The sequence below is a fragment of the Dromiciops gliroides genome, chromosome 2, assembly GCF_019393635.1.
Source record: "Dromiciops gliroides isolate mDroGli1 chromosome 2, mDroGli1.pri, whole genome shotgun sequence".
Classification (NCBI taxonomy): Eukaryota; Metazoa; Chordata; class Mammalia; order Microbiotheria; family Microbiotheriidae; genus Dromiciops; species Dromiciops gliroides.
In genome coordinates, this window is record NC_057862.1 from 327,494,808 (window position 1) to 327,519,871 (window position 25,064).

The window sequence follows — 25,064 nt, forward strand, 5'->3', positions numbered from 1 at the left end:
TTTGAAAACAAAGGACAAACCACCTGGTGCTCATCCATTTGACTAAGAAGAGGCTAAGGGCAGCTAGGTGGCATAGTGGATAAAACACTGGCCCTGAATTTGGGAGGACCTGAGTTCAAATCCAGCCTCAGACACTTGACACTTGCTAGCTGTGTGACCCTGGGCAAGCCACTTAACCCTCATTGCCCTGCAAAAACAAACAAACAAACAAACAAAAGAGGCTAATTTATTTCTGTTGGCCTCATCTGGGTAACAGGGCCCTTTAGCAATGCAAAGGAAGGAAGTTAAATACAAGAAGACTGTATCCTTTCTTAGGCAGGGGGTAAAAAATGTCACCTCCACCCATGGGAGACTCTTCTGCTAATTAGCTATATGCATGACCTCAAGCAACTTACTTCAACTCTAAACTTTAGTTGACTCATCTGTAAAATGAGGAAGTTGCCTTAGATCAGAGGCTTGTAATCTGGAGTTCAGGGAGCTCCAAGCAGGTTCATGAATTTGGGGTGGGGGGGGTGGTCTGTGAACTTTGATAAGAAAAAAATTCCAAGTTTATTTTCTAACCTTAGCATGTTCTTTGATTATGATTTTTTTTAAAAACTCACCATTTAAAAAAAACGGAGCCCATAGTTCTCCACAGACTGCTAATGTTAGTTCTCCATCACACAAAGAAGATTAAGAATTCCTAACTTTGACAATCTCTAAGTTTCCTTTTAGCTCTAACATAATTAAATTCAAGGGCATTAGAGATTTGGACTTGGAGGACTGTCCTGGGTTCAAATCCTAGCTCAGTCACTTACCATCTACATAACCCTGGATGATTCACTCAACCTCTCTGGGCTTCAGTTTCCTCAACTATAAAATAAGGACATCGAATTAGGTCCCTGCCAACCCCAAATCTATGGTCCTAATTTATGAGTCAATGATCATCAATTCAACCAGTCTTTTAAGTGGGGCAGTTTCCATGAAAGGGACTCAAGCTTCCAGGAAGAGAGCTGCACTGGATGTATTCTGCCCTCCTCAGCCAGTGCTCAGTTCTGGGCATTGTGACTTAAAGAGAATGTTGGTAAGTTGCAGAACATGCAGAGAAGGGCAAGTAGGATGGTGAAAAGCCTTGAATTCCTGCCATATAAGGATCAGTTGAAGGAACTGGGGATTTTTATCCTGGAGAAATCTCTTGGGGGAGAGAACGATAGCTGTGTTTTAGTATTTGAAGGGTTTCCATGTACAGAAGGATTAGATGTGTTCTGTTTAGCCTCAAAGGGCCTAGACAGGAGCAATGGTTGCAAAGTTGCTAGTGTAGATACCATGTCAGGAAAAACTTCCTAATTGTCCAAAAGTGGAGTGGGCTGCCTTGGAAGGTGCTGGGTTTCCTCTTCTTGGAGATCTTCATGCAGAGGCTCAGAAACACTTGCTAGGTATATTACAGTGAGGATTCCTTTCATATATGAGTTGGACTAGATGACTGCTGGAGTCCCTTGCAACTCTCAGATTTTGCCATCTTTTTGGGTTCTGTACAAGGCAGGAGGCTTGGTTCTGGGGGTATAAAGACAAAAAGAGATATCTCTTGTTCTCAAGGAGCGAACATTATCTTGGGGCAAGGGGGAGGGGTTCAACATGTACACAGATAAGCATACTCTAAGATAATTTTAAAAAGGGAGAGAACTCAGAAAACCTAGGAAAATGGAGAAGGCTTCTGGGAGAAGGTGGCAAGTGAGCTAAGGATTCTTAGAGGAGATACAAGGGAAATACACTCCAAGCATGGGGGCGAGGAATGTTGGAAGATGATGGAGAGAAGGCGGCTGGTTTAGTGGAAATATACAGTATGAGTGTGTGTGAGTGTGTGTGTGTGTGTGGGGGGGGTAAACATCAAATGTCTAAAATGGAAGGCTGAAGACAGAATATGGAAAACTTAAATTGCTAGGCTGAGAGAGTTTGTATTTTATCCTGGAGGCAATATGGAGCCACTGAAGATTTTTGAGGAGGGAAATTACATCAAGTCTTATGTTGATGATTTTGGCAACTGTGTGGAGAATGGATAGGAGAGGGAGACAGGGAGAAACTGGAATCATGGAGACTAATTATGAGGCTATAATGATAGTCTAGGTGATTGGCAATAAGTGTTTACACCAAGGTAGTGGCCATATCAATAGAAAGAAGGGGGCAAATATTAGAGTTGTTGTAGAGCTTGAATCAACAAGACTTGGTAGTTAATTGGGACTGGACATAGTGTTGCAGGGGTTGGGGGAGGGATGATAAGAAAAAAATTTTAAATGACTCAGAGTTTCTGAACTTGGGTAAATGGGAAGATGTCAACTCCCTCAGCAGAAATAGAGGAGTTTAAAGGAGGGGTGGGTTTAGGGGAAAAATAATAAATTCTCTTTTGGAGATGATGAATTTGAGGTGCCAGCAGGACATTCAGGTGGAGCTATCCAGTAGTCAGAGATGCGGTAGAGGACTGCATGTATAGATTGATAATTCATGTGTATAGAGATAACAATTGAAGCCAAGAGAGAGAATAAGATCTCCAAGAGAGAGATAGTATAGAAAGAGAATAGAAGAAGAGGACACCCACACTAAGGGGACAGGAAAAAGAATGATGAGTAAGGAGGATGGAGTGGTAATCACACCCGCAAAGAGCCTTGTTATGGAAGTTGCTAAGGAGGGGGTGGACAACAGTGTCAAAACCTGTAGAGGTCAAGTAGAAAGAGGATAGAGAAAAGGTCATCAGATTAGTAATTAAAAGATGATTAGTGACCTTGGAGAGAGTTCTTTACGTGAAAAGGTGGAGACAGACACCAAGTTGCAATTTTTTGAGAAGTGCTCTAAGTAGATGAGGAAGAGGAGACAGTAAACACAAAGATGTATCATTGAAAGGAACTTCCAAATTGAGATCACAGATTCTTTTGAGTATGAGAACTTAATAAATACTTACTGATTGACTGTTTGACTATCCCTACCTTAGTGCCCCTCTGATAACTTGTTCACTAATGGGTGTTTCCCAACTGAGAAAGTAAATATTCCATATGATCCTGGTATGGGAACAGAATGACCTCCCTCCCAATGATTTCCACACCAACGTTGGTGCAAAGTTGTATGCGGTTCTTTTTTGCGTGAAAACTCATGAAATCCCCAGCACCATGTGGTTGAGCATGATACCATCTCTGTTTCATGGTTAGAGAAGCTCAGTGTTGATAACTGAAGGCAGGAGAACAAAGAAGCCAGGATGGTCTCAGCCAGAGGAAGACCTGAGTTCAAGTATGGCCTCAGACAGAGGCCCTGATGTGACCCTAGGCAAGTCACTTAACCTTGTTTGCCTCAGTTTCCTCATCTGTAAAATGAACTGGAGAAGGAAATGGCAAACCACTCCAGAATCTCTGCCAAGAAAACTCTAAATGGAATCACAAAAGAGGTAGACATCACTGAAAACAATTTAACAACAAGTTCTACAAAGTTGGATTATCTCATTCTATTCTCCTAATAACCTTATGAGGTCACTATCACTAGTGACAGAATAGCACAGTGGAAAGGGTTCTGGCTCTGGAGTCAAATTCCCCCTCTGAGATTTACCATCTATAGGACCTTGGGTAAGACATTTAACTTTCTTGGGCCTCAGTTTTCTTTTGTAAAATGAAGGAGTTGGAATTTATTTAGGCCTTGAGGTCTCTTCCCTCTCTAGGTCCCTCAACTCTCCATTTTACACATGAGGAAATTGAGGCTTAGATGCATAAATGGCTTGCCTAGGGTTCTGTAATAAGTGTCCAAGTCAGGATTTCACCTCAGAGCTTCTTGACCCCAAATGATGCAAAGCAATTCAATATTATTCAGCAGCACCTATAAGTATCTGTACTAAGGCACTGTTCTCCCTCAGTCTTCTCTTTCCCACATTAAACACCCCCAATTCCATGAACCAATGGCATGCCATGATTTCAGGTCACCTCCCCCACCCAGTCCCTTTCCCCTAGAATGAACCTGAACATCACCAGATACCAAAAGCTCCAACAAAGAGGAGAAGTAAGAATAAGTGATAGTGATGAAGAAAAGGAAAGAAAAAGATGAAAAGCTAATATGTGGATGCTTGGAAGTCACAGCATGTGGATCTGGACCTTAAAAAAAAGCAAAAGTACAAAACAAAACCCAACAACCCAATAACAACCTACCTTATCCACCCCCAGCTCAAGTCTGTTTAAAAATGATGTGCAGGAGGTGACAAAGATCCAACAGCAGTGTCAGAAAATCAGTGATTCATTAGTTCCCCTGAGTCACTAATACCCACTTTTAGACCATAATTCTTCATCATTATAAAGAGCAAATTACTTATTCTGAACATGTCCACATACTTCAGTCAAATGAATTGGAGTAAGTCATTCACCTCCCCTGTTTCTTTTGCCTTAGGTATCCTGAGAAATCTAGGGGTGGGGACGTTAGAGTGTTGGTTTCAGGCAGTGGCTAGCATCTCTTAGCCAAGTAAAGGGAGGCTCATCAGGAAGAGAGAGGGCTAGGCATGGTAAGCACACATGTGAGCAGAGGAGAGCTTGCAGACTGCTGAAAACATTGGTGGCCCTCAAGTTGAGAGTAGGTTGGCATGAGACTTCAGGCATTTGATTTGTTTAAACTATTATACTTTTGTTCTCTATGCTGCCATTTTTCGGTGAAAAGCCCCCACATCCCTTGGGTGTTTGTCTCTGGGGTTTGCCCAGTTTGCTTTTATGTTTATTTTGTTTTTCTGGTTGCTCATTTCAGCTTCAAAGAAGCCTCTGCCTCCCACTCCCGAAGACAACCGGGTAAGTAGAGCTTTAGGGTTCTTGCCATGGTTTGACACAGGCCAAGACTCTGGATGCACTTCTTACCTCTACTTTTTTTTCTCTACTCCCTTTTCTTAGAAATTGGCTAAAAGTAGCAATAAAGCCTCAACTCAACTCAGGTCACCTAAGTGGATTTCTTGGGTTCATGTTACCTCATTTGTTGATCTAACATGGTACAGTGAAAAGGACATTGGACTAGACTTAGAATCAAAAGACTTGATCTCAAGGCCCACCTCCACCACTTAATTTGCCCCATGACTCCAGGCAAGCCCCTAAACCCCTCCATGCCTCAATGTCCTCATCTATAAAATGGTGATAATACTTACTTCACAGTAAAGCTCAAATAAAAATAATTGATAAGGGATTCTGTCATTACATATGGCTTTATAAGAATGAGTTGTTATGATCATCAAACTAAAGTAGTGCCACCTCAGGGAGAGGAGAGAAGGAGGGATAGAATTTGGAACTCAAAACTTTAAATAAATAAAAATGTTCATTATTTTTTTTTCAAATTAAAGTACAGTATTTGTCCCTCATTGTCCAGTATTTGCTCAGTAAGCATTTATTGATCCCAGGACACACTCTGAGCAGCTAATAATATTCATTTACATTCACACAGCTCTAGTCAAAGCTTTCATTTGACACATTCTGACACAGACCTTCTCCCACTCTGTTCTCAAGCTCATCCCTTAGCCTCAGGTCTCCTCCCCCATACTTTCCAGTCTCTTGATTGGAGAGAATCCAGTCCCACAGGTAAAAGACATGGTCTGGGTTCTTGAGGAGATTACAGATGATATGGGAAGAGAAAACCCACACAGAAACAAATGGCCAACAATGAAAAGGCAAACAAATGAAAATTATCCAGTCCCTCATAACAACACTCAAAGGTGATGTCTTTGTCAACATGTCCCCAAAAGAACTTATTATCTTTCTCCCAAGCTCTCCCCTCTTCCCAACTACATTTAGTACAGTTGAGGGTACCACCATCCTCTCAGCCACCAAAGATTACAACCTCAGAGACATCCTCAACTCCTCACTCTTACTCACAACACCCAACCCATTATCAGATCTTATCATCTGTACCTTCACCAATATATGTCCCCCTTTTCTCCACTCAAACAGCAACCATGCTAGCTCAGACTCTCTCTAGCTCTTGCTTGGACTATTGAAATAGCCTTTTAATTAGTTTCCCCCTTCCAATCCATTCCCCACTTAGCTGCCAAAGTTATATTCTTTTTTTTTTTAAGTTATTTTCTTAAAGTGCAGTTCTCACTACACCATGCACTATTTAATAAACTCAAGTGGCACCCTATTACCTCCAGGATCAAATATAAAGTCTTCTCTATGGTATTTGAAAGTTCTTTACAACCTTTCCAATCTTTGTAATACTTTACTCCCCTTCCTGAACTCCAGCTAACTGGTTCACTTGCTATTTCTCAAAACCCACTTCCTCTCCTGTGTGTGCCTTTGGACTGGCTATCTCCCACGCCTATCCCTATACTGCTTTCCTTCCTCCCTTCTGCTGCTTATTTTCCCTATCTTTCTCCAAGAATCAACTCAAATCCCATGTTCTGGAGGAGGCTTTTCCCCCAGTCCTCCCCCCCCCCCAGCTGTTCCTGCTTTACCCTCTGAGATTACCTTCCACCTACTCTGCATACATCTTGTGTGTGCCTAGTTATTTACATATTGTGTGCCCCATTAGATGATGAGCTCTTTGAGAACGGATTTTTGCCTTTCTTCATATCCTCAGAATTTAGCACAATACCTGGCATATAATAAACTCTTTCAAATGATTTTGATGTGTATTTTTTGACATTTTGATACGTAGGATGATGAGAGAAGCATATACCAAAGCTAAATTTCTTGATATAGCCTTGTTTCCCTCACTGAGGACTGTGAAGATGTTTGTAATCCTAGAAGTCTTCTCTAACACCACCTCAAGAATTCTTCCCCCATTGTTTCAGCTCAAGCTGATTTTGTTTCCTTATGCTTCTTGAGGCAAGAGGATCTCCCTGCCCATTTCTCTCCAAGCAGAAGAATGACATTATAAAACTGGCATGTCCCCAGGTGAACAAACCCTGAATCACTGCACTAGGAGGATGAGCCCATCTTCTTGGCAAGAACTGTACTTAAGTTATTATGGAAAATAGCTATCTACTCTTTTCTCTAAATGCCACATACAAAGTTTCACAACCTTCTTGGCAATACATTGGAGAGACTCATCTCCCCCTTAGTCGGGCACAGTGGAAAATGGAATGGATTTAGAGTCTTGGGGTCTCACATCCCACCACAAGAATGCCTGAGTTTAAATGCTTGCTCTTCTACTTAGTGTTTTGGCAAGACACTTCACTCTCTGAGATGAAGTTTCCGTGTGTGTGTGTGTGTGTGTGTGTGTGTGTGTGTGTGTGTGTTTAAATCTTGCTAACTTGTCCCTGCTTGTTATACCTTCAGGCATTTTTTTAAAAAATTCTTTCAAGATGGGGTAGCTAGGTGGTGCAGTGGATAAAGCACTGGCTCTGGATTCAGGAGGACCTGAGTTCAAATCTGACCTCAAACACTTGACACTTACTAGCTGTGTGACCTTGGGCAAGTCACCTTAACCCTCATTGCTCCGCAAAACAAACAAACAAAAAACTTTCAAGAACAGAATAGATGCAGCTTCGGATAATCTGACCAAGGACTTGGAATCACAGTTAAATGAGAGGCTTAGAATAGATGATCTATAAAGTGTCATCTACCTCTGATAGCTCTCCCTCCCCCTTCATTCTCTTTCTCTCTCCTCCTCCCCTTCTTTCCCCTCCCCTTCACTTCCTCTCCTTTCCTTCCTCCTTTCCCTTCTCTACTTCACTCTCCTCTACCTTCCCCTCCCCTCCCTCCTTTTCCCATTCCTTCCCTCTCCTCCCCTCTCCTTCCCTTTCCTTAATCATATTAATCATCTCTTCTGCTTTGAGCCCTGGAATCAGTGAATCCCTCCACACCTTTTTCTTCTCTGTCCTACCTGTTAGCAGCTGGGGCTAGCATTTTTTATGTGTTTTTTAAAACATGCATAAACAATAATCTTTTGAGTTAAATAAACATTGTCACCTTTTCTCTGGGAGAAATTACAGTATTGAAGAGTAAGGTCTACAGAATGTGATTAGGGAACATGGTGTCAGGACACAACGTAAAAATGAATATGACTTTGCCTTTCAATTTGTCGGCAATTTAGCTTCATGCAAATAAATGTTTCAGCACACCCATCCAAATCCCAATACTCTCTACTTATAGAGAACAATAATAGGAAGGAATGATGGAAGATCCCCTTATCTCATTTTTGCAGGTTATTTTAACCCCTAAACTTCTCTAATTTTGCCAGCCAATAGCAAACATGGCTAGTTTGACTTACCCTTCAATATAAACTTGTTGAGTTTTGCCTCCCTTTCTTTGACCTTGACCTATCTCTTTCTAACAAAGTTATTCCAGGGCAGTGGGTTGAATAAGAAGTGGGTCTCTAAGAAGGAGAAGCAATCAGAGAGAAGGGTAGAGCTGGAAAAGACCTTTGAACTTAGAATATTAGGGATAGGAGGATCTTAGTATATGGTGTTGGAGCTGGGAAGCTTCTTGTCATGGCCAATGTGGGAATTTATTTTACTTGACTGTGTTTATTTGTTGCCAGTATTTTGTTTTGTTTTCCTTTTTTCTTTCTCATTGGGTGATAGGTAGAAGGGAGAAAGGAAATTAAAAGAGGTAAAATTTAGTTTAAAAAAAACCTTCAGAGGGAAAGGGACCTAAGAACAAAGACCATGAAGTGTTAGTTCTAGAAGTAGCCTCAGGATCATAGAATCACAGATTTGGAGCTAGAAAGGACCTTGAAGGTCATCTAGTCCCCCTCATTTTACAGGTGAAGAGACTGAGGTCTAGAGAGGTTAAATGACTTACCCAAGGTTGCACAGGTAGTAATTGCCAGAGTTGAGATTTAAAACTAGACCCTCAGACTTCAACACCCATGCATCCTTTCCACCAGATCATGATGCCTTGGAACATAGAGCAGAGAATGTCAAGTCTGGAAGAGGGTCTGAGAAGATTTTTACAGGTCTTCCCAGGTCTCTCCAAAACCATCTCCTTCACCATTTCTTGCAGCATATTAATATTCCATCACATTCGTGCACCACAATTAGTTCAGCCCTTCCCCAATTGAAGGGTATCCCCTCAATTTCTAATTCTTGGGCACCACAAAAGCTGCTATGAATGTTTGTGTCCGTATGGGTCCTTTACCCCTTTCCCTGATTTCTTTGGGATATAGACTGAGTAGTAATATTGCTGGGCCAAAAGGTATGCAAAGTTTCATATCTTTTTGGCCATAAGAACATAGACTGTTTTTTGGTTGTTTTTTGTTTTTGTTTTTTTGGTGAGGCAATTGGGGTTAAGTGACTTGCCCAGGGTCACACAGCTAGTAAGCGTTAAGCATCTAAGGTCGGATTTGAACTCAGGTCCTCCTGAATCCAGGGCCAGTGCTCTATCCAGTACACCATTTAGCTGCCCCTAAGAACATAGACTGTTAAAGCTAGAAGTTGTCTTAGGTGAGAGTTGTCAAATCTGAGGGTTTTGTGCAAGTCTGAAAACTCCCCAGTGTGGCCCAAACATACTAAAATGTGATTGGGAAATGTTTAACAAAATGAATAAAAGACTATATGGATGATGTTAATTTGTGGTTTTCTAAGTTAATACAACAGCCCACAAGGATGGGTTTCTATTTGAGTTTGACACCACGCCTTTAATTGTTTTGTTTTGTTTTGTTTGTTTTTGTAAAATGAAGCTTTAGAACATACAAAGAATATCAGAGCCAGAAGGAACCTTAGAACATAGGCTGTGAGAGCTGGAAGTAACCTGAGAAAAATCCAACGTTAGGGCAGGAAGGATGGCTGGAAAGGACCATGGAGCATAAACTAGGAGAGACCTTAAGATAGATCGACAGAAAGGGTAGGCATCTTAGAATGTTAGCTCCTCAAGAGACTTTTGAGACCATGAAAACTAATGCCCTCATTTTACCTTTAAATAATTGAAGACTGAGAGAAAAGTGATTTGCCCAAGGTCGCATGGTTAGTTAGGGGCACTGCCAGTACTGAAACCCAGGTCTTCTCACTCCCAATCTGGTGCCTTTTAAAAAAATAAGCCTCACTAAAAAAACAAAAGTCAACAAGGAGTATGGATAAGTGACAAAGGGGATCAACAATCTTGAACTGAATATAAGCCTTTCTAGAGTTCATGATGTTTTGGAGAGAATAAACATGCCTTGGTGCATAACCCAGCATAGATTTACTACCAGCATATAACAGCTTAGAATTCACTTAGCACAAATCATGGTGAGAAGGGTGGCAAGCTCCAGTTATTTGACTCTTGGTGTATGGTATGATCCTGAACCTCCTGCTACTGCCAGCCCTCTCCAAATCCTTCAGGAGATCTCTCCTGTTCCTGAACTAGCTTCTAATTCTCCACTTTCGCTTCTTGCTCAAATCCCATGCTGTTCCTTTGCTGTCATTTGCCACTACCCACCCTTTCACCCAGGTTCTTTGCATTCAGACACACTGTGGATTTCCAAGTTTCTCCCTACCATCACACCATCTCCTTTAGGTTTTCATTGTTAGTAATTTCCAGCTTCATGTTTTCACAACTAGTAACTAAAGGTATTGAGCCAGGAGTTTTAAATAAAAAACAGGGAAAGGTTTTTTAATTATTTACACTTTGATTCACAAATACTTAATTACCTATTCAGTGCCAGGCTCTGTATGAGCTATAGACCAGCAGAAAGGGATATAGCTTTTACTCGCAAGAAGATTTCAATCTGATGCAGGGGAAAGACATGTTTACAAAAACAAATAAACAAACAAACAAACAAAAACAAAAACAAAAACCCTAAGATAAAGGGATAGAACAAGATTAATGAAAAGAATCCCAGGGAAAGTGCTGAGAGGAATTTGAAACAGACATACTGTTAGCCTGTGTGCATCCAGGGAAGGCTTCACTGAAGAGGGGGGCTACTGAATTTAACCACAAAGATTGGAGAGATTTCAACTGCTGAAGAAAAGGTTGGAGTCCATTCCAAACTGGGAGATGAAAGGCTTGAGGAAAGGCACAGAGATAGAAAGGGTTTTTGTCTTAGCTCCTCTCTTCATCCTTTTCATTCTTGTACCTGGAATGAGCCCTGCCCAAATCCTTCATCTTTTTTTTTTTTAAGTCCTCAGGTTTTCTGTAGAGTCCAATCCCCTCACATTTTTTTGTCTGCTTTCTTTCTTTCTTTCTCTTTTTTTTTTTTGTGAGGCAATTGGGGTTAAGTGACTTGCCCAGGATCACACAGCTAGTACCTGTTAAGTGTCTGAGGCTGGATTTGAACTCAGGTCCTACAGAATCCAGGGCCAGTGCTCTATCCACTGCGCCACCTAGCTGTCTCTAATCCCCTCACATTTTAAAAATTTTAATTTTATGGTATTTTCATCTCTAAATTCTTTCCCTCCCACTTCCTCCTCCTCCCTCATTGAGAAAGCAAGAAAAACAAACCTTGTTACAAACATGTCCCTCACCTCTTTTCTTTGATCAAGATAGAGAATTCTGGAAATCCCCATTTGGTCCCACTACAGTCTTTAACATAGAACTATGAGTATTAAATGGGAGCCCACAAGACCTAAGTATGATTTGTTTCCATCTTAGGTGTTGGACAGGATGATTTCCAATACTGAGGTTCTATGATCTCAGAGGAAACTCCATACTGCTATAGCAGCCTGAGTGTCCTACTTCTAGAAGAAAGTAAGAAGTCTTTTACCCTCAAAGTGTTCCTTGGTCCTGAGTATGATGTTAAACCAGCCAAAGCATTTGTAGATGGTCTCAACCAATGTCCAAATGCACTGTACAAAGTTTGTTACTCTCATGTTGTCGGAAGAGGGACCTAAGTTCCATTTCAGGTACTGGGTGACCACATTCAAAATCTGCCTCTTAACCTTCTCTTTATTTTGTTCTGCCCACCTGACAGAGGTCATTGAGAGAACCTGAAGAAGCCCTGGTCATTGCTTTGTATGACTACAACACCAACGATCCCCAGGAGCTCACACTACAAAGCAATGAAGAATATTACTTACTCGACAATTCCGAGATTCATTGGTGGAGAGTCCAAGATAAGAACGGGTAGTGTATCTTTTCAGTGTGATTCTCAGGGCTTGAAGTGGTGGGAGGGGTAATTGAAATGCTTCCTCTAATCTCACTAATTTTGATCATTACTTCAGGTTTAGGGAAGAAGAGGAGTGGAAAGTAGAGAAGAAAGGGGGAAAGGAAGAAGAAAGCAGAGTAGTAACTAGAGTGAGGCCCACTGAGACTTTATCCAGAAAATTTAAAGGGCACTGACAGAATTTCATCCTCCACATCAGTAGCCTTGAAACCTCATGCAGTAGCCCAGGTATCCTAGGGTATGTTTCCTCATCCCAGGCCAGACTTGCCTTCCCAGCAGTCATCACTCCTTCAGCAGCCTAAAAAACTTTCAATGTTCCATTCTGCTTCTTCCCCTAAACCCCATCAGAAAAAGGCTTCCTCTCCCTTTAGTTGACTAAAGTGCAAAAGTTGCTAATTATGGCTCTGCAAGAAGGGAAGAGGTTTGTTTCTTTCTCAGAAGTAGGAAAGCCCACCTTAAGCACTGAGTTGGCCCCCAACTAGGCTGAAAGTCCCCTGTGGTTTTTCCATTAGAACCCGCAGTTTTGGGGGCTTTGAAACTCATCACGGCCTTATTGAATCTGACAGTAGTTATGTAAGTACTGGGGCATGGTTGAAGGTACACCACATGGAGGGACATTTGTTCTGGTGGAAATAAAAAGGAATAGTGTACTGTGTAGATTAGTGTGCTCTTCTTAATGGCGTCATTGAAAGTATACTTCTCTTAATGTCTTCTTCTGAGGTTTCCTGGCATGGAGATGACAGTTCTGAAAATTATACCTATGGAGCACAAGTTCTGAGAAGTTCCACCGACCTAGGAAGGCTTAGAAAATAGGCCGGATGAATGACAGCTATCTGAGGATCATCCTGTATAAATGCAGAGAAATCCATAACTACCAGTTTCCTCCCATGTCAACCTCAATACTCAGTGCTCTTATGTTATTGGTTGGAGTATGGAGGCCCTGGGAGGTTGCTATAAGCATATCAGTGTGTTGCTTCTGAGAGGAGAGAGCAGAATGCCTAAAGGTAGCTCTCTCACTCTAATCACCTCCAGTGATTCCAATCATGACCCATTCATATGCCCGCCTATCCTGTGCAACCTGTGCCACAGAGGATGCCAGAGAGGTAGGGGATGAGGGATGGGAGAGGGGGTCCCTCAATTTCTTTTGACATTGCAAGTTTAAGAAGACAGTACACTGGTTGTCCAGCAGTTACTAGAATTTTTTGTTTGTTTGTTTGTTTTGGGTTTTTTTAGGCAATTGGGGTTAAGTGACTTGCCCAGGGTCACACAGCTAGTAAGTGTTAAGTGTCTGAGGCCGGATTTGAACTCAGGTCCTCCTGACTCCAGGGCCAGTACTGCATACACTGCAGCCACCTATCTGTTCCCTTAGAATTTTTACATAAAATATTGGAAAATCTCCCATAAATCCTTTTCTCAAATATAAATATGACTAAAATTTGAAAATGGTATAAATTTGGGGTCTAACTCAGATTTTAGCTCCTAGTTGATTTATCACAAATGCTGAATAATATGTATTTGAATATTTATCTAAGCTCTGGTTGTCACTATTCTAGCCTTCTGTAGAGCTAAAGGGGGCATCGAAGGTCATCAAAAGTCCCTTATTTTATAGATTAGGTAACTGAAGTCAGAGATGTATACAGTCACATTATTAGTATAGAAGAGCTCAAAACCAGATTTTCTGACTCTTCACTAAGTGTTCCTTGCCTCATAAACTTCTCTTTAGGCTCTTCTAGGTGAGATATTCTGTGTATGATCTATGAGAAGCAATTCAAGATAGTACAAAGAACAAAGGGATTGGTGCCAAAAAGCCTGAAGTCAAGGCCCCACTCTTAACAGCTGTGTCACCACAAGCAAACCACTTAAAGTCTTGGGGCCTCAACATCTTCATCTGTCTAATAGGGATAATTGTTTCCAGACTGGCTTAATTAACTATTTAAGACCCCACCAGTTGTTCACTTTTATGAACAACTGCTGTGTCCTTAAATTATTAATGAGGCCAGCCTGATACCAGCTGATTTGGCTATAATTTGGATATTTGGCTGAAATACTTAATACATTACGAATATTATTTGGTTCTGTCGGGGTTTTCACCCAAAGTAGAGGAAATTTGATATCAAAGAATGGCTATTTGTACAAAATGGAAAATTCTTACTTATTTTTGTTTTAAGTTTTAAGAATTATAATCAACTTGCCTTTTTACTTTATTGACTCTATTATTGTTGCTGACTCTGATGCAAACATTTTGTTTTGTTTTGTTTTGGGTAAGGCAATTGGGGTGACGTGACTTGCCCAGGGTCACACAGCTAGTAAGTGTCAAGTGTCTGAGGATGGATTTGAACTCAGGTCCTCCTGAATCCAGGGCCAGTGCTTTATCCACTGAACCACCTAGCTGCCCTGATGCAAATTTTTTTTTTTAAATTCATGATATTGTACTATATATGTATATGTAACCAAAACCGAGTGTCACAAGTCACAAGGCATTTTGATTGATGCCGCGGATCATTTAAGCTCTACTTTTTTCAGTGAAGTCAGCATCAAGCAAATGCCAATAGAGTGTAACCTACTATTGGTTGGGAATGTTTTAGGAGAGAAAGAAAGGGCATAAGCATTTATATAGCACCAACTGTGTTCCTGCCAGACTCTGTGCTAAGAACTTTTACAAATATTATCTCATTGTATCTTTACAACAGCTCTGTCAGGTAGGTGCTATAATCGTGCCTATTTTACAATTGAGGAAACTAAAGTAAACAGAGGTTCAGGGAGCTTTCTGGGGTCATAAAGGTAGTAAGTGTCTGAGACCAGATTTGAAATCAGGTTTTTTGGTCTTGTTTGTTTTTTTGGTGAGGCAATTGGGGTTAAGTGACTTGCCCAGGGTTACACAGCTAATAAGTGTCAAGTATCTGAGGCTGGATTTGAACTCAGGTCCTCCTGAATCCAGGACTGGTGCTCTATTCACTGTACCTCCAGCTTCCTGCTGGGACCCATTCATTGGGGCAGGGGACAGAGGAGGGGAGATTGTATGATCTTCTAAGTTCCCTTCCAACTCTAATGTAGCATATTTCTTTGACACGATAAGGATGGAAGACAAAATATACCAGTACAAGCTTGTGAGCCCATATATCCAAGCTGTTGCCAAGGTCTGTCGATTTCACCTTTGTAACATCTCTCAAATCTACTCCCTTCTGCCCTCCAACACTACCACCATTCTTGTGTAGGTTCTTATCATCTCACCTTCAAACTAATGTAATAGCCCACTGGTGGGTCTGCCTGCCTCAAGTTTCTCCCCACTCCAATCCATCCTCCATTCAGGTGCCAAAGTAATTTTCTTTCTTTCTTTCTTTCTTTCTTTCTTTCTTTCTTTCTTTCTTTCTTTCTTTCTTTCTTTCTTTCTTTCTTTCTTTCTTTCTTTCTTTCTTTCTTTCTTTCTTTCTTTCTTTCTTTCAGGGCAATGAGGGTTAAGTGACTTGCCCGGCATCACACAGCTAGTAAGTGTCAAGTGTCTGAGGCCAGATTTGAACTCAGGTCCTCCTGAATCCAAGACCAGTGTTCTAACCATTGTGCCACCTAGCTACCCCTAAAGTAATTTTCCTAAAGAACAGATATGACCATATCACCTTCTCCATTCAATAAACTCCACTGGCTCCCTATCACATCCCAGATCAAATATATAAATCCTCTGTTGGACATTCAAAGCCTTTCATAAGGTAACCCATCTTTACCTTTCTAATCTTCTTATACCTTACATCCAGAGATATACTTTCCTCATGGCAGCTAGATGTTATAGTATATAGAGCACTGGGCTTGGAGTCAGACAAACCTGAGTTCAAATCCAACACCAGACATACTACTTGTATGACCCTGGGCAAATCACTTAAACCCCAGTCTTCCTCAGTTTCCTCATCTGTAAAATGGGGCTAATAATAACACTTACCTCTCAGGGCTATTGTAAGGATCAAAGGAAATAATATTTGTAGTTAAGATTCCCTTAGCCAGTGAGGATCAAATGAAATAATATTTATAAAGCACTCAGAAAAGTGTCTGGCAGGCACAAGCTGCAATATAAAACACTTATTCCCTTCCTTTTCCTCTTCCTTACTCTTTCATCTGATGACATTGGCCTCCTGGCTGTTCCACCCACAAGATGCTCAATCTCTCGGCTCCTCTCCTTTCTGGTGTCCATCTATGCCTGGAATGTTCTGCCCCTCATCTCTGACCCCCGGCTTCCCTGATTCCTTTAAATTCTAACTGAAATCTCATCTTCTACAGCAAGCCATTCCCAGCCCCTCTGTTAACTATTTCCTGTGTATGCTGTATATAGCTTGTTTATGCATATTTGTTTGCTCGTTGTTTCTCCCATTAGGATGTCTGCTCCTTGAGAGCAAGGACTGTCTTTTGCCTTTCTTTATATATCTCAAGCTTAGCGCAGTGCCTGACACATTGTAGGCACATAATAAGTGCTTATTGACTGACTCAATATTGAAAGAGCATGGGGGCAGCTAGATGGCGCAGTGGATAGAGCACTGGCCCTGGAGTCAGGAGTACCTGAGTTCAAATCTGGCCTCAGACACTTAACACTTACTAGCTGTGTGACCCTGGGCAAGTCACTTAACCCCAATTGCCTCACTAAAAAAAAAAAAAAAAAAAGAGCATGAGTGGTAAGCTTAGCAAGTTATCCTCCTTACAACAAGCTTGACAGATGGATGAGGAAAGTAAATACACCAAATGAGGTGTATCAGCTCATCCATGGTTATACAACTTTAAGTGTCACAGACGGAATTCAAACCCAAGTCTTCTGATTTAAGTCCAGAGCTTTCTTTTATACTCCTCACTCCTTTCTCTCTCTTCTTCTCCTTCTTTCTCTTTTCCCCCTCTCCCATTCATCCCTTTCCTTTTTCCTCTCTCCTTCCCCCCTTTCCCTCCCCTTTTGCTTTCCCTTTCTCTTCCTCTTCTTCTCCCTTTCTTTTCCTTTCTCTCCTCCCCTCACCCCCCTCTGCATGACCTATTCTTTTCTAAAAAATTAATGCCTTTTGTCATTACATAAATCATTGCCACCCCCTGCCAAGCTTGTAAAATCCTGTAAGAAAGAAAAATGGGTAAGCAAAACCAACACAGCTCCCAGTTTGACAGGTTATGTAACATTCTGCATTCACAGCCCCCATCTCTATATTTATTGAAATGCTTCGGTTTAATTCCTTCTTTCTTGTAAAATGCTTTATGTATAGGAATTGCCGTGCCAAAACACACAACCTTTGGGAATCCAGCCTTCCTATGGCCCAAGCAAGCCTTGGGTCTCGCTCTGACCCTTCTACTAGAGAAAGCTATGTGGCCTGAGGCATAGAGTGCTGGGTCCGGAGTTCAAATGTGACCTCAAACACTTATTAGCTATGTGACCTTGTACAAGTCACTTAGCCTCTGTCTGCCTCAGCTATAAAATGGGGATAATAGAACCATTCTCTCAGTGTTGTTGTGAGGATTAAATGAAATATTATTTGTAATGTACTTGGCATCATGCCTAGAACGTAGTGGGCACTTAATAAAGGCATATTCCTATATGTATGATCATCTTTGGTAGAGTGTAAGCTTCTAGAATTTAATTTTGTGTGTTGTTGTTTGTTTTCTAACTAGACTGAAAGCTCTTTAAAACCAAGAAATTGGTTTTGTACTTTTATAGTTCAAACCCAGCCTTCTCTAATAGCTATGCAACCCTACTACACAAGTTACTCAACCTCTATCTACCTCAGTTTCCTCAACTGTAAAGTGGGGGCAATAACAGCAGCTACCTTGCAGGGTTGTGATAAGGATCGAGTGAAATAATATTTGTAATACACTAAGCACAATGTCTGGCACATAATAGGGAATTAATAAATGCTTGTTTCCTTCCTATAAGGTTAGTCTTAGTTTCTTTTTTTTAAAATTTATTTTAATTAATTAATTGATTTGTTTGTTTGTTTGTTTGTTTTTATGGGGCAGTGGGGGTTAAGTGACTTGCCCAGGGTCACACAGCTAGTAAGTGTCAAGTGTCTGAGGCCGCATTTGAACTCAGGTACTCCTGAATCCAGGGCCGGTGCTTTATCCACTGCACCACCTAGCTGCCCCCTACTCTTAGTTTTTGAACAAAATTAAAAGAAAACAAAGCTAGTCCTCTGAAGAGTTAAGCCTTAACAGGAAGATGAAACCACCTTATCTCCCAAAAATCTTCTATAGAGAGATCTGATATTTTCTGCTACATACATCTAAACAATATCTTTAAAAAAAAAAAAAGGAATTCAAGTGCTTTCTCTTTGGGGAGGGTAACTGAGGTAGGGAAGTAAGACTTCCAGTGGAAAGAGGGTCAAATCTGGAGTCAGAGGCCCTGGGTTCTAATCTCAGGTAGTAAGCTATGTGATCTTAGGCACATCTCTCCACTTCTCTATGACACAGTTTCCTGTAGTTTTACTATATATTTAAAACAGTATTTCCAGGGAGCAATGAGTCATGAGCCTGCTCCTTACATCGTTTTCAACCCAATCTTACAGGAGATAGAGATAGTACTTTGATCAAAACCCATGGTCTGAGAGGCTATGTGACTTGGTGACTAAGCAACAGACCACAGAGACCCAAAATTACAACTTTGCTCTGTAGTTAACTTGCAGAGGAAGGCAGGGTTACTAACCTGTTCTTCTTGTCTAAACTCTGACAACCTGAGTCTAGAAGGATAAATGAATGGCCCATAACTAAAGGGAAATGAGTGAGAAACTGGTTGAACCTTCCCACACAGAGGAATAGAGGATGTTATTCAGGTCATTTAGGCAAAAAATAAACATGAAAAAGCATCCTTTCTTTAGATGATTTGAATAAATGGGGCAGAACATTCAAAGAATACCTGTTCCCTCAGCCTATAGGGCCTTCCCCTCTGAGATCATATTCCATCTTCTCTGTATTAAATCTTGTGTATACACACACATACACACGCGTGCGCGTGCGCACGCTTACGTGTTTCCCTCATTGGAATGTGAATTTCTTGAGGTCAGAGATTGTTCAGTGTGTCTGGGGTACAAAGAACTTAATAAATGCTTTTTTTTTTTTACTGATTGATTAATAATATCAGGCATCATGATGAAAAGGCAAAGCCTTGTAATCATCCATGTTGCCAAGCAATTGGATGCTTAATATAAGAGAAATAGTATATTATAACAGCAAACACTGGCCAAGGGGTCAGGCAAGCTGTGTTCTGCCACTAGCTATGAAACAAATGTCTTCCCCTCATTGTACCTCAACATCCTTATTTGTTAGATTAGATAACTCTTTCTGGATCTGTCATTCAATCAAAAAGTATACTAAAGACAGCTATGTTGTATAGTGAATAGAGAGCTGGGCCTGGAGTCAAGAAGACCTGAATTCTCAGAAATTTACTAGTTGTGTGACCCTGGTAAAATTACTTAACCTCTGTCTGCCTCAGTTTCCTCCACCTACCTAACAGCACCTACCTCCCAGGGTTATTGTGAAGAACAAAATGAAATAATATTTGTAAAGTGCTTAACATAATACCTGACATAGATGTTTAATAAATGCTCGTACCCTTCCCCCTAGCTGATTTCCTTTTCCATAGAAGGCTTTGGAGAGCCAGGCTATTTTTGTTAGATTCTCCAAGTGATTGTTCCCCATCTAATATACACAGTCAGCTGATTCTACCTCCACCCAGGAGAGTTTTTCTGATTTAGGATAAGCTTTATTCATTTCTCACTGTCAAGATTAGGGAGAGCTTTGTATCAGGCCTCACAATTATTGACTGATATCTTCTGTGAACTGTGGTTGGAAAGTCACTATTTTTTTTTAACATTTTAATTCTATTTCCTGAATGCAAACTTTTGGCATTGATGTGGAAAAAACAATTATCACCAAAAAATTTCCATAAGGAAAAAGAAAACTAATTAAATTTTTTTCCAATAGAGGAAATTTCACAGTGAGCAGGAAGAAGGGCTATTTGAATAAAATAGTAAATTCTTATTCATTCTTGTTTAAATGTTAGCAGTTTGATCTTATTTTTGCTATTTCTGATCATGATGCAAAGATCTCTCATATTCAGGAAGATGTGTACATGGCCAATGTTGATGTAATAAAACTATATATATATATATATATATATATACATATACATACATATCTATATCTATCTATCTGAAACCCACCTTTCCTTTATAGAGTCTGTAAATTTTAAAATTTCTTTTGATGCAATACTGTTCAAGCAGGGGCCAGATTTAATGACTTCTGAGGTCTTTTCCAATCTGTGACATGAATCTGTGATGCTGCTGTTCTAAGAGTGGAATTTCAAGTATCAGTCATAAAATGAGAGGATATTTAGGGACAAAAGGGTCTTTCTGGAGCTCCTGAAATCACAGCCCTACTAATGGAGGAGACCATCACCCCATGTCTGATCTGTCATAAGCTAGGGTTGTCCAAGTTCAGAGATATGGATAGTTTCAAGGACAAGGGCTCATAAATGGGTCCCTCCCATCAGAATCCCTTCTACCTTTTGGGAGAGGTTAATCTTCATATGTTATACCCCAATTCCAATATTTTCCCCCTTCCTCTCTTGACTAGGTAAGTATACAAGGAAAGGAAGGAAGATGCCACGTACAGTACCTTAAGAACTAGCATGGTGTCGTACTCAATCAAATATCAAGGCTTGGGTTTGAGCCCCTAAGGTAACACTACCCCAGACTGGCAATATGACATTAGGCAAATCAGTCCTGTTCTCTATATCTCAGCTTCCTCATATGTAAAATATAGGAGTCACTGGATCATCTGTAGGGTATTTTCCAGCTCTATGATTGTAAAATTAGTTAGGAACAGGCATTTCTGTAATTGTCTAATCATGACTCATGTTTTAACAGGCATGAAGGATACGTGCCAAGCAGTTACCTGGTAGAGAAATCGCCAAATAACCTGGAAACATATGAGTAAGATGATATTACTTGATTCTTGTGACTTTGTAATCTGATATGTGCAAGGTTACCTTCCTAAGTGCCTGGGGGTGGGGTAGGGCTATACCTAGAAAGTTCTTCTACTTAACCCTCATTTATATTTAAAAGAAATTAATTAAAAAAAAAACATTGAAGGGGGAAAGAAGTCACAAAAAGAGAAGTCTGAGGGGTTTGTGAGGAAGGCAGGGCTAACCCTTAGCCCTGGTAATTGGAGGGAGAGGAACAGGGCAGAGCAAGGTGTAAAAGGAAGGTCATGTACTAACTATGAATTATTTCTGCTCCCAATCTCATGTTTCAATTCAGCCTCTAGAAATGTGAGTCCCTCTAAGTCTCACTACTCTCATATTCAAGGGATGGCCCTGCTTATATGAATGAATCGTGCTATGTTTCTGTGGGAAGGGCAAAGGACATATTGGATGGGCCAGAATTATTGCTTGCCTTGAGAAGGCAAGAAGAAAAATTATAGAAAAAAATTCCATAAAAACAAGCCCTTGACACAACTCAGATTCCAGGCAGTTCCCATGCAGTGTTTTCAAAGTGAAAAATCATTTCTGTCTAGTGTGCCTATATTGTGCAAAAGACAGCAAGAGTATTCTTTCCTAACTACCATTTAGAAGACTATACATGGATAGTAATTCAGGGGAAACAATGACCACCTCCCCCACCCTCCATTTCCAGTTGAATGTTTCATAATATACAATTGCAGGGTACTAAGTACTTGTCTTCTGAAAGAGACTGGTGACATCAGTAGAATTCAGAGTAATGAGAACTGTTATTAAATAAATCATTATGACTCTTGACAACCCAGATATGGGTGTTATTTGTTGCTGAAATTCTGATAGCATGAGCAGAGCAGTGCAGTAATGAGAAATATGGGTATAATTTCCTAAAGAGTTTCTTACCCTTGGACCTATTATAATGATTGGCAGTGGGGTCTCTGTGCGTGTGAACATCTCCTTACATGATTGGTAGGGTCATCAGCTGAAGTATAAAGGGCAGCAAACGTTTGGCATATTGGAGTCAACAATATTCTATTTGCCGCCAAATATCTCCAAGAGATCTGATGAGGCCGAGGGAGTTTTTCCAACTCTAAATCCTGTCAGCCTTTTATTTCCCTCTTTGGCCATGATCAAAACATCTTAATAAAAAGTGAGAAATTCCATCAATCACTGGAGTATTATGTCTGTACAAGGACAAACACTCCAAGACTTAAAAACATCTATATGTCTTTTCATCCTCCTGCTTGACGTTGTATTGGCAGGGTCTGTTTCTACACAATAAGCATAGAAGGAGATGTCATGATGGTCTTGGTGACTTGGTGGCCAGTAAGATGTCCCAAATATTAGCTTCAATCTTCACTGAATCCACCAGTTCCACTATACTTTGTTGAAAGGCACAAGTCAAATTGACTTGACTTTGGGCTTTATTGTTTTTTAGCCTAAGCATGCAGGCTTGTTACCTGAATAACAATTGTAGTCATGCAAATCCCATGCAGACTCTAATGTATAAGTTCTTAGTAAATAGAATTTTTGCCTATATTAATGCTTCCATTGACTGTGAAATATTCCCCAATTCCTTCCTTCTCTGCCACCACAGCTTACTCAGGAAAACAAACTTCAGGGCTATTGAATCAGATGTGTTTTGTTTTGTTTTTATTTTTGGTCCAGATTTGTAATTTTATCAGGGTAGGGAACTTCCAGTGAATATAAGCTCCTGTTACCAAAGCAAATCAACTCTTGTTCTTGAGTTTATCATTGTAAAGAGTGCCCTGGGAATATTGAGAGGTTAAATGACTTGACCAGAGTCTCAGAGCCAGTATGTGTCAAAGATGGAACTTGAACCCAGGGCTTTCTGTCTCCAAGCTGGGCTCTCTATCTACTTCTTCTGTTGCCTCTCCCACCTGTGTTTTCATAGCTAGAAACTCCAGGCTATTTCTACACCCAATTCATCTGTTTTCTCCTTTTGGTTGTTGTTCTTTAAAAGGATATGCTGAGACACAAACAAATATTTTTATCAGTATTTGAGTCTATGGTAGAGCCAGCCTGAGTCTCTAAGTAAAAAATATGGTTATTGCTATTTTAAAAGGCTATTTTATAGCCATTTAATTTGCATTAATGTTGTGAGAAGCCCCAGGAATCATCCCACATATAACCACCCACTGTGTTTTGAAATAAAAAGTAACATAAGAAAAATTAAATATCATATTACATGTGAAGGTATTACTTATTTTATCTGTTATGTTTGGAGGAAATTGATGAAAGAAGAATAAGAACATATAATTTTTTCTGCCCTGATCCTTTTTTTTCCTGATCCTTTTTAAAAATAATTATATAGTTAAATTTTCAATAACTCAGATGACAAGGACTTTTTAAACTATTTTCAGGTGGTACAACAAGAGTATCAGTCGAGACAAAGCAGAAAAACTCCTTTTAGATGAGGTAAGTACAGTGACCTTGGCATTGGACTTGTGCAAAAAAGGGAGATTGGTTTCTTTCTGCTTTGTGATTGATTTGAAAGAGACAAATTGATTCTCTGGATTAATGCATTTGTTTCTGTGTATAATCTGTGCTTAAATGCTACAGTAGAAAGAGAACACTGTCCATGTAACTCTAGGATCTGGGTTCAAATTTCACTATTGTTGCTTACTAGTTTTGTGACTTTGGGAAAGTTACTTAACTTCCTAGATTCTCAGTTTCCTCATCTTCAAAAAGAGGTGGGGTTGCCTAGATAGTATGACAATTAAAAATATGAGAGACATAGTTTCTGGGTAATTTAATCATTTTATTAATAGGCTAGCCATTATTAATAAAAGGACATCTATTGGCCATCTCTCTCAGACCAAAGACACTTAATGGCAATGGGGTCTCAGTTCATATACCCTTCTGACTATAGGAAGTCCATCACATAGCAATCAACTCTAATTGGTTAACATCATTCTAATCTAATTGGTTGACATGATTGGAAATGGGTTATATTAAAATGAAGTTCAGGGATACACGACTCAGATCACTCAACTCTTGCTAAGATGACATCAGAGAAACACTTTCCAAAACACTTTCCATCTAGGTGTGGCTGTGCAGGCCAAAATCCTTCAGTTTATCTAGACAAAAGAATCTATCCCCACCCAAGACTGTTTTGTAAGATTGGTTTGGGCTTGACCTAGAAGAGAAGATTTGATGGAATCTCTCGAGGAGAGTTTACCTTTGAATGAGGAGGGGAGGATTAAGAAAGAACAAGTGAGGGGCAGCTAGGTGGCACAGTAGATAGAGCACCCACCCTGGAGTCAGGAGTACCCGAGTTCAAATCCAGCCTCAGACACTTAACACTAGCTGTGTGACCCTGGGCAAGTCACTTAACCCCAATTGCCTCACAAAAAAAAAAGAAAAAGAAAGAACGAGAGATCACTGGGTCTCTCTGGGTCTCTCAAGACATCGATTATTAGTAATTATTTCTCACAATAGTCTGGTGTTCCTGTCAACTCTAACTTTATGATCCTATGAAAATCAATTGGACTGGTCTTCTGTGTTGCACTGATATGGATTAGTGGCCAATCATTATGGCTTTGATGGTCCTTGCTAACTGCAGAGGTGCCAGGGTGAGCGGCAAATGATTTTGCTGAGTCAGACTTTTTTTCTGACTACCGGCATAGCTATAGCCACACCTAAGTGGCTATTTCTCAAATCCTGGCTGAGAGCCCAGTGAAGATATGTTGACTGGCTTCAGGCTAGTTGGAGAGAATTCAGTATAGTCACTGGAGTGAGAGTTAGGAGATACCAGGTGTCAGGAAACATTAACTCTATTCCCAGGCAGTGGTGGAGTGGAAAGAATAATAGATTTGGAATCAGAGGAACTGGGTTGGAATCCTGACCCTGCTGGTTACTATGTGGCACTGTACATACTAAATCTCTCTGAGACTTAGTTTCTTCATATGTAAATGAAAGAGATTGGATTAGAGATAGCTAGGTGACACAGTGAATTAAGCAGGACCAGGAATCAGAAAGGCCTGAGCTCAAATCCTGACTGTGTAATCCTGGGCATGTCACTTAAATTCTGTTTATTCAGTTTTCTCAGTTATAAAATGTAGATAATAATAATATCTACACC

At 40.4% G+C, this 25,064-nt stretch overlaps 2 protein-coding genes across 6 annotated transcripts in view; one reads left to right on the plus strand and one right to left on the minus strand.

Annotated features, from left to right (window-relative positions):
- MED7 (mediator complex subunit 7) overlaps window positions 1-25,064 on the minus strand; it is a 101,715-nt gene that overhangs the window by 69,830 nt on the left and 6,821 nt on the right. The gene's annotated exons all lie outside the window — the stretch shown is intronic.
- ITK (IL2 inducible T cell kinase) overlaps window positions 1-25,064 on the plus strand; it is an 87,861-nt gene that overhangs the window by 38,007 nt on the left and 24,790 nt on the right. Inside the window, exons 5-8 of one of the 2 annotated variants that reach the window (XM_043988774.1) lie at window positions 4,741-4,790; window positions 11,806-11,957; window positions 20,871-20,936; window positions 23,344-23,398. In XM_043988774.1, the coding sequence (XP_043844709.1) occupies window positions 4,741-4,790; window positions 11,806-11,957; window positions 20,871-20,936; window positions 23,344-23,398 (323 nt within the window). The remainder of the gene's footprint in view (window positions 1-4,740; window positions 4,791-11,805; window positions 11,958-20,870; window positions 20,937-23,343; window positions 23,399-25,064) is intronic. The other variant, XM_043988773.1, reaches the window with a different exon arrangement.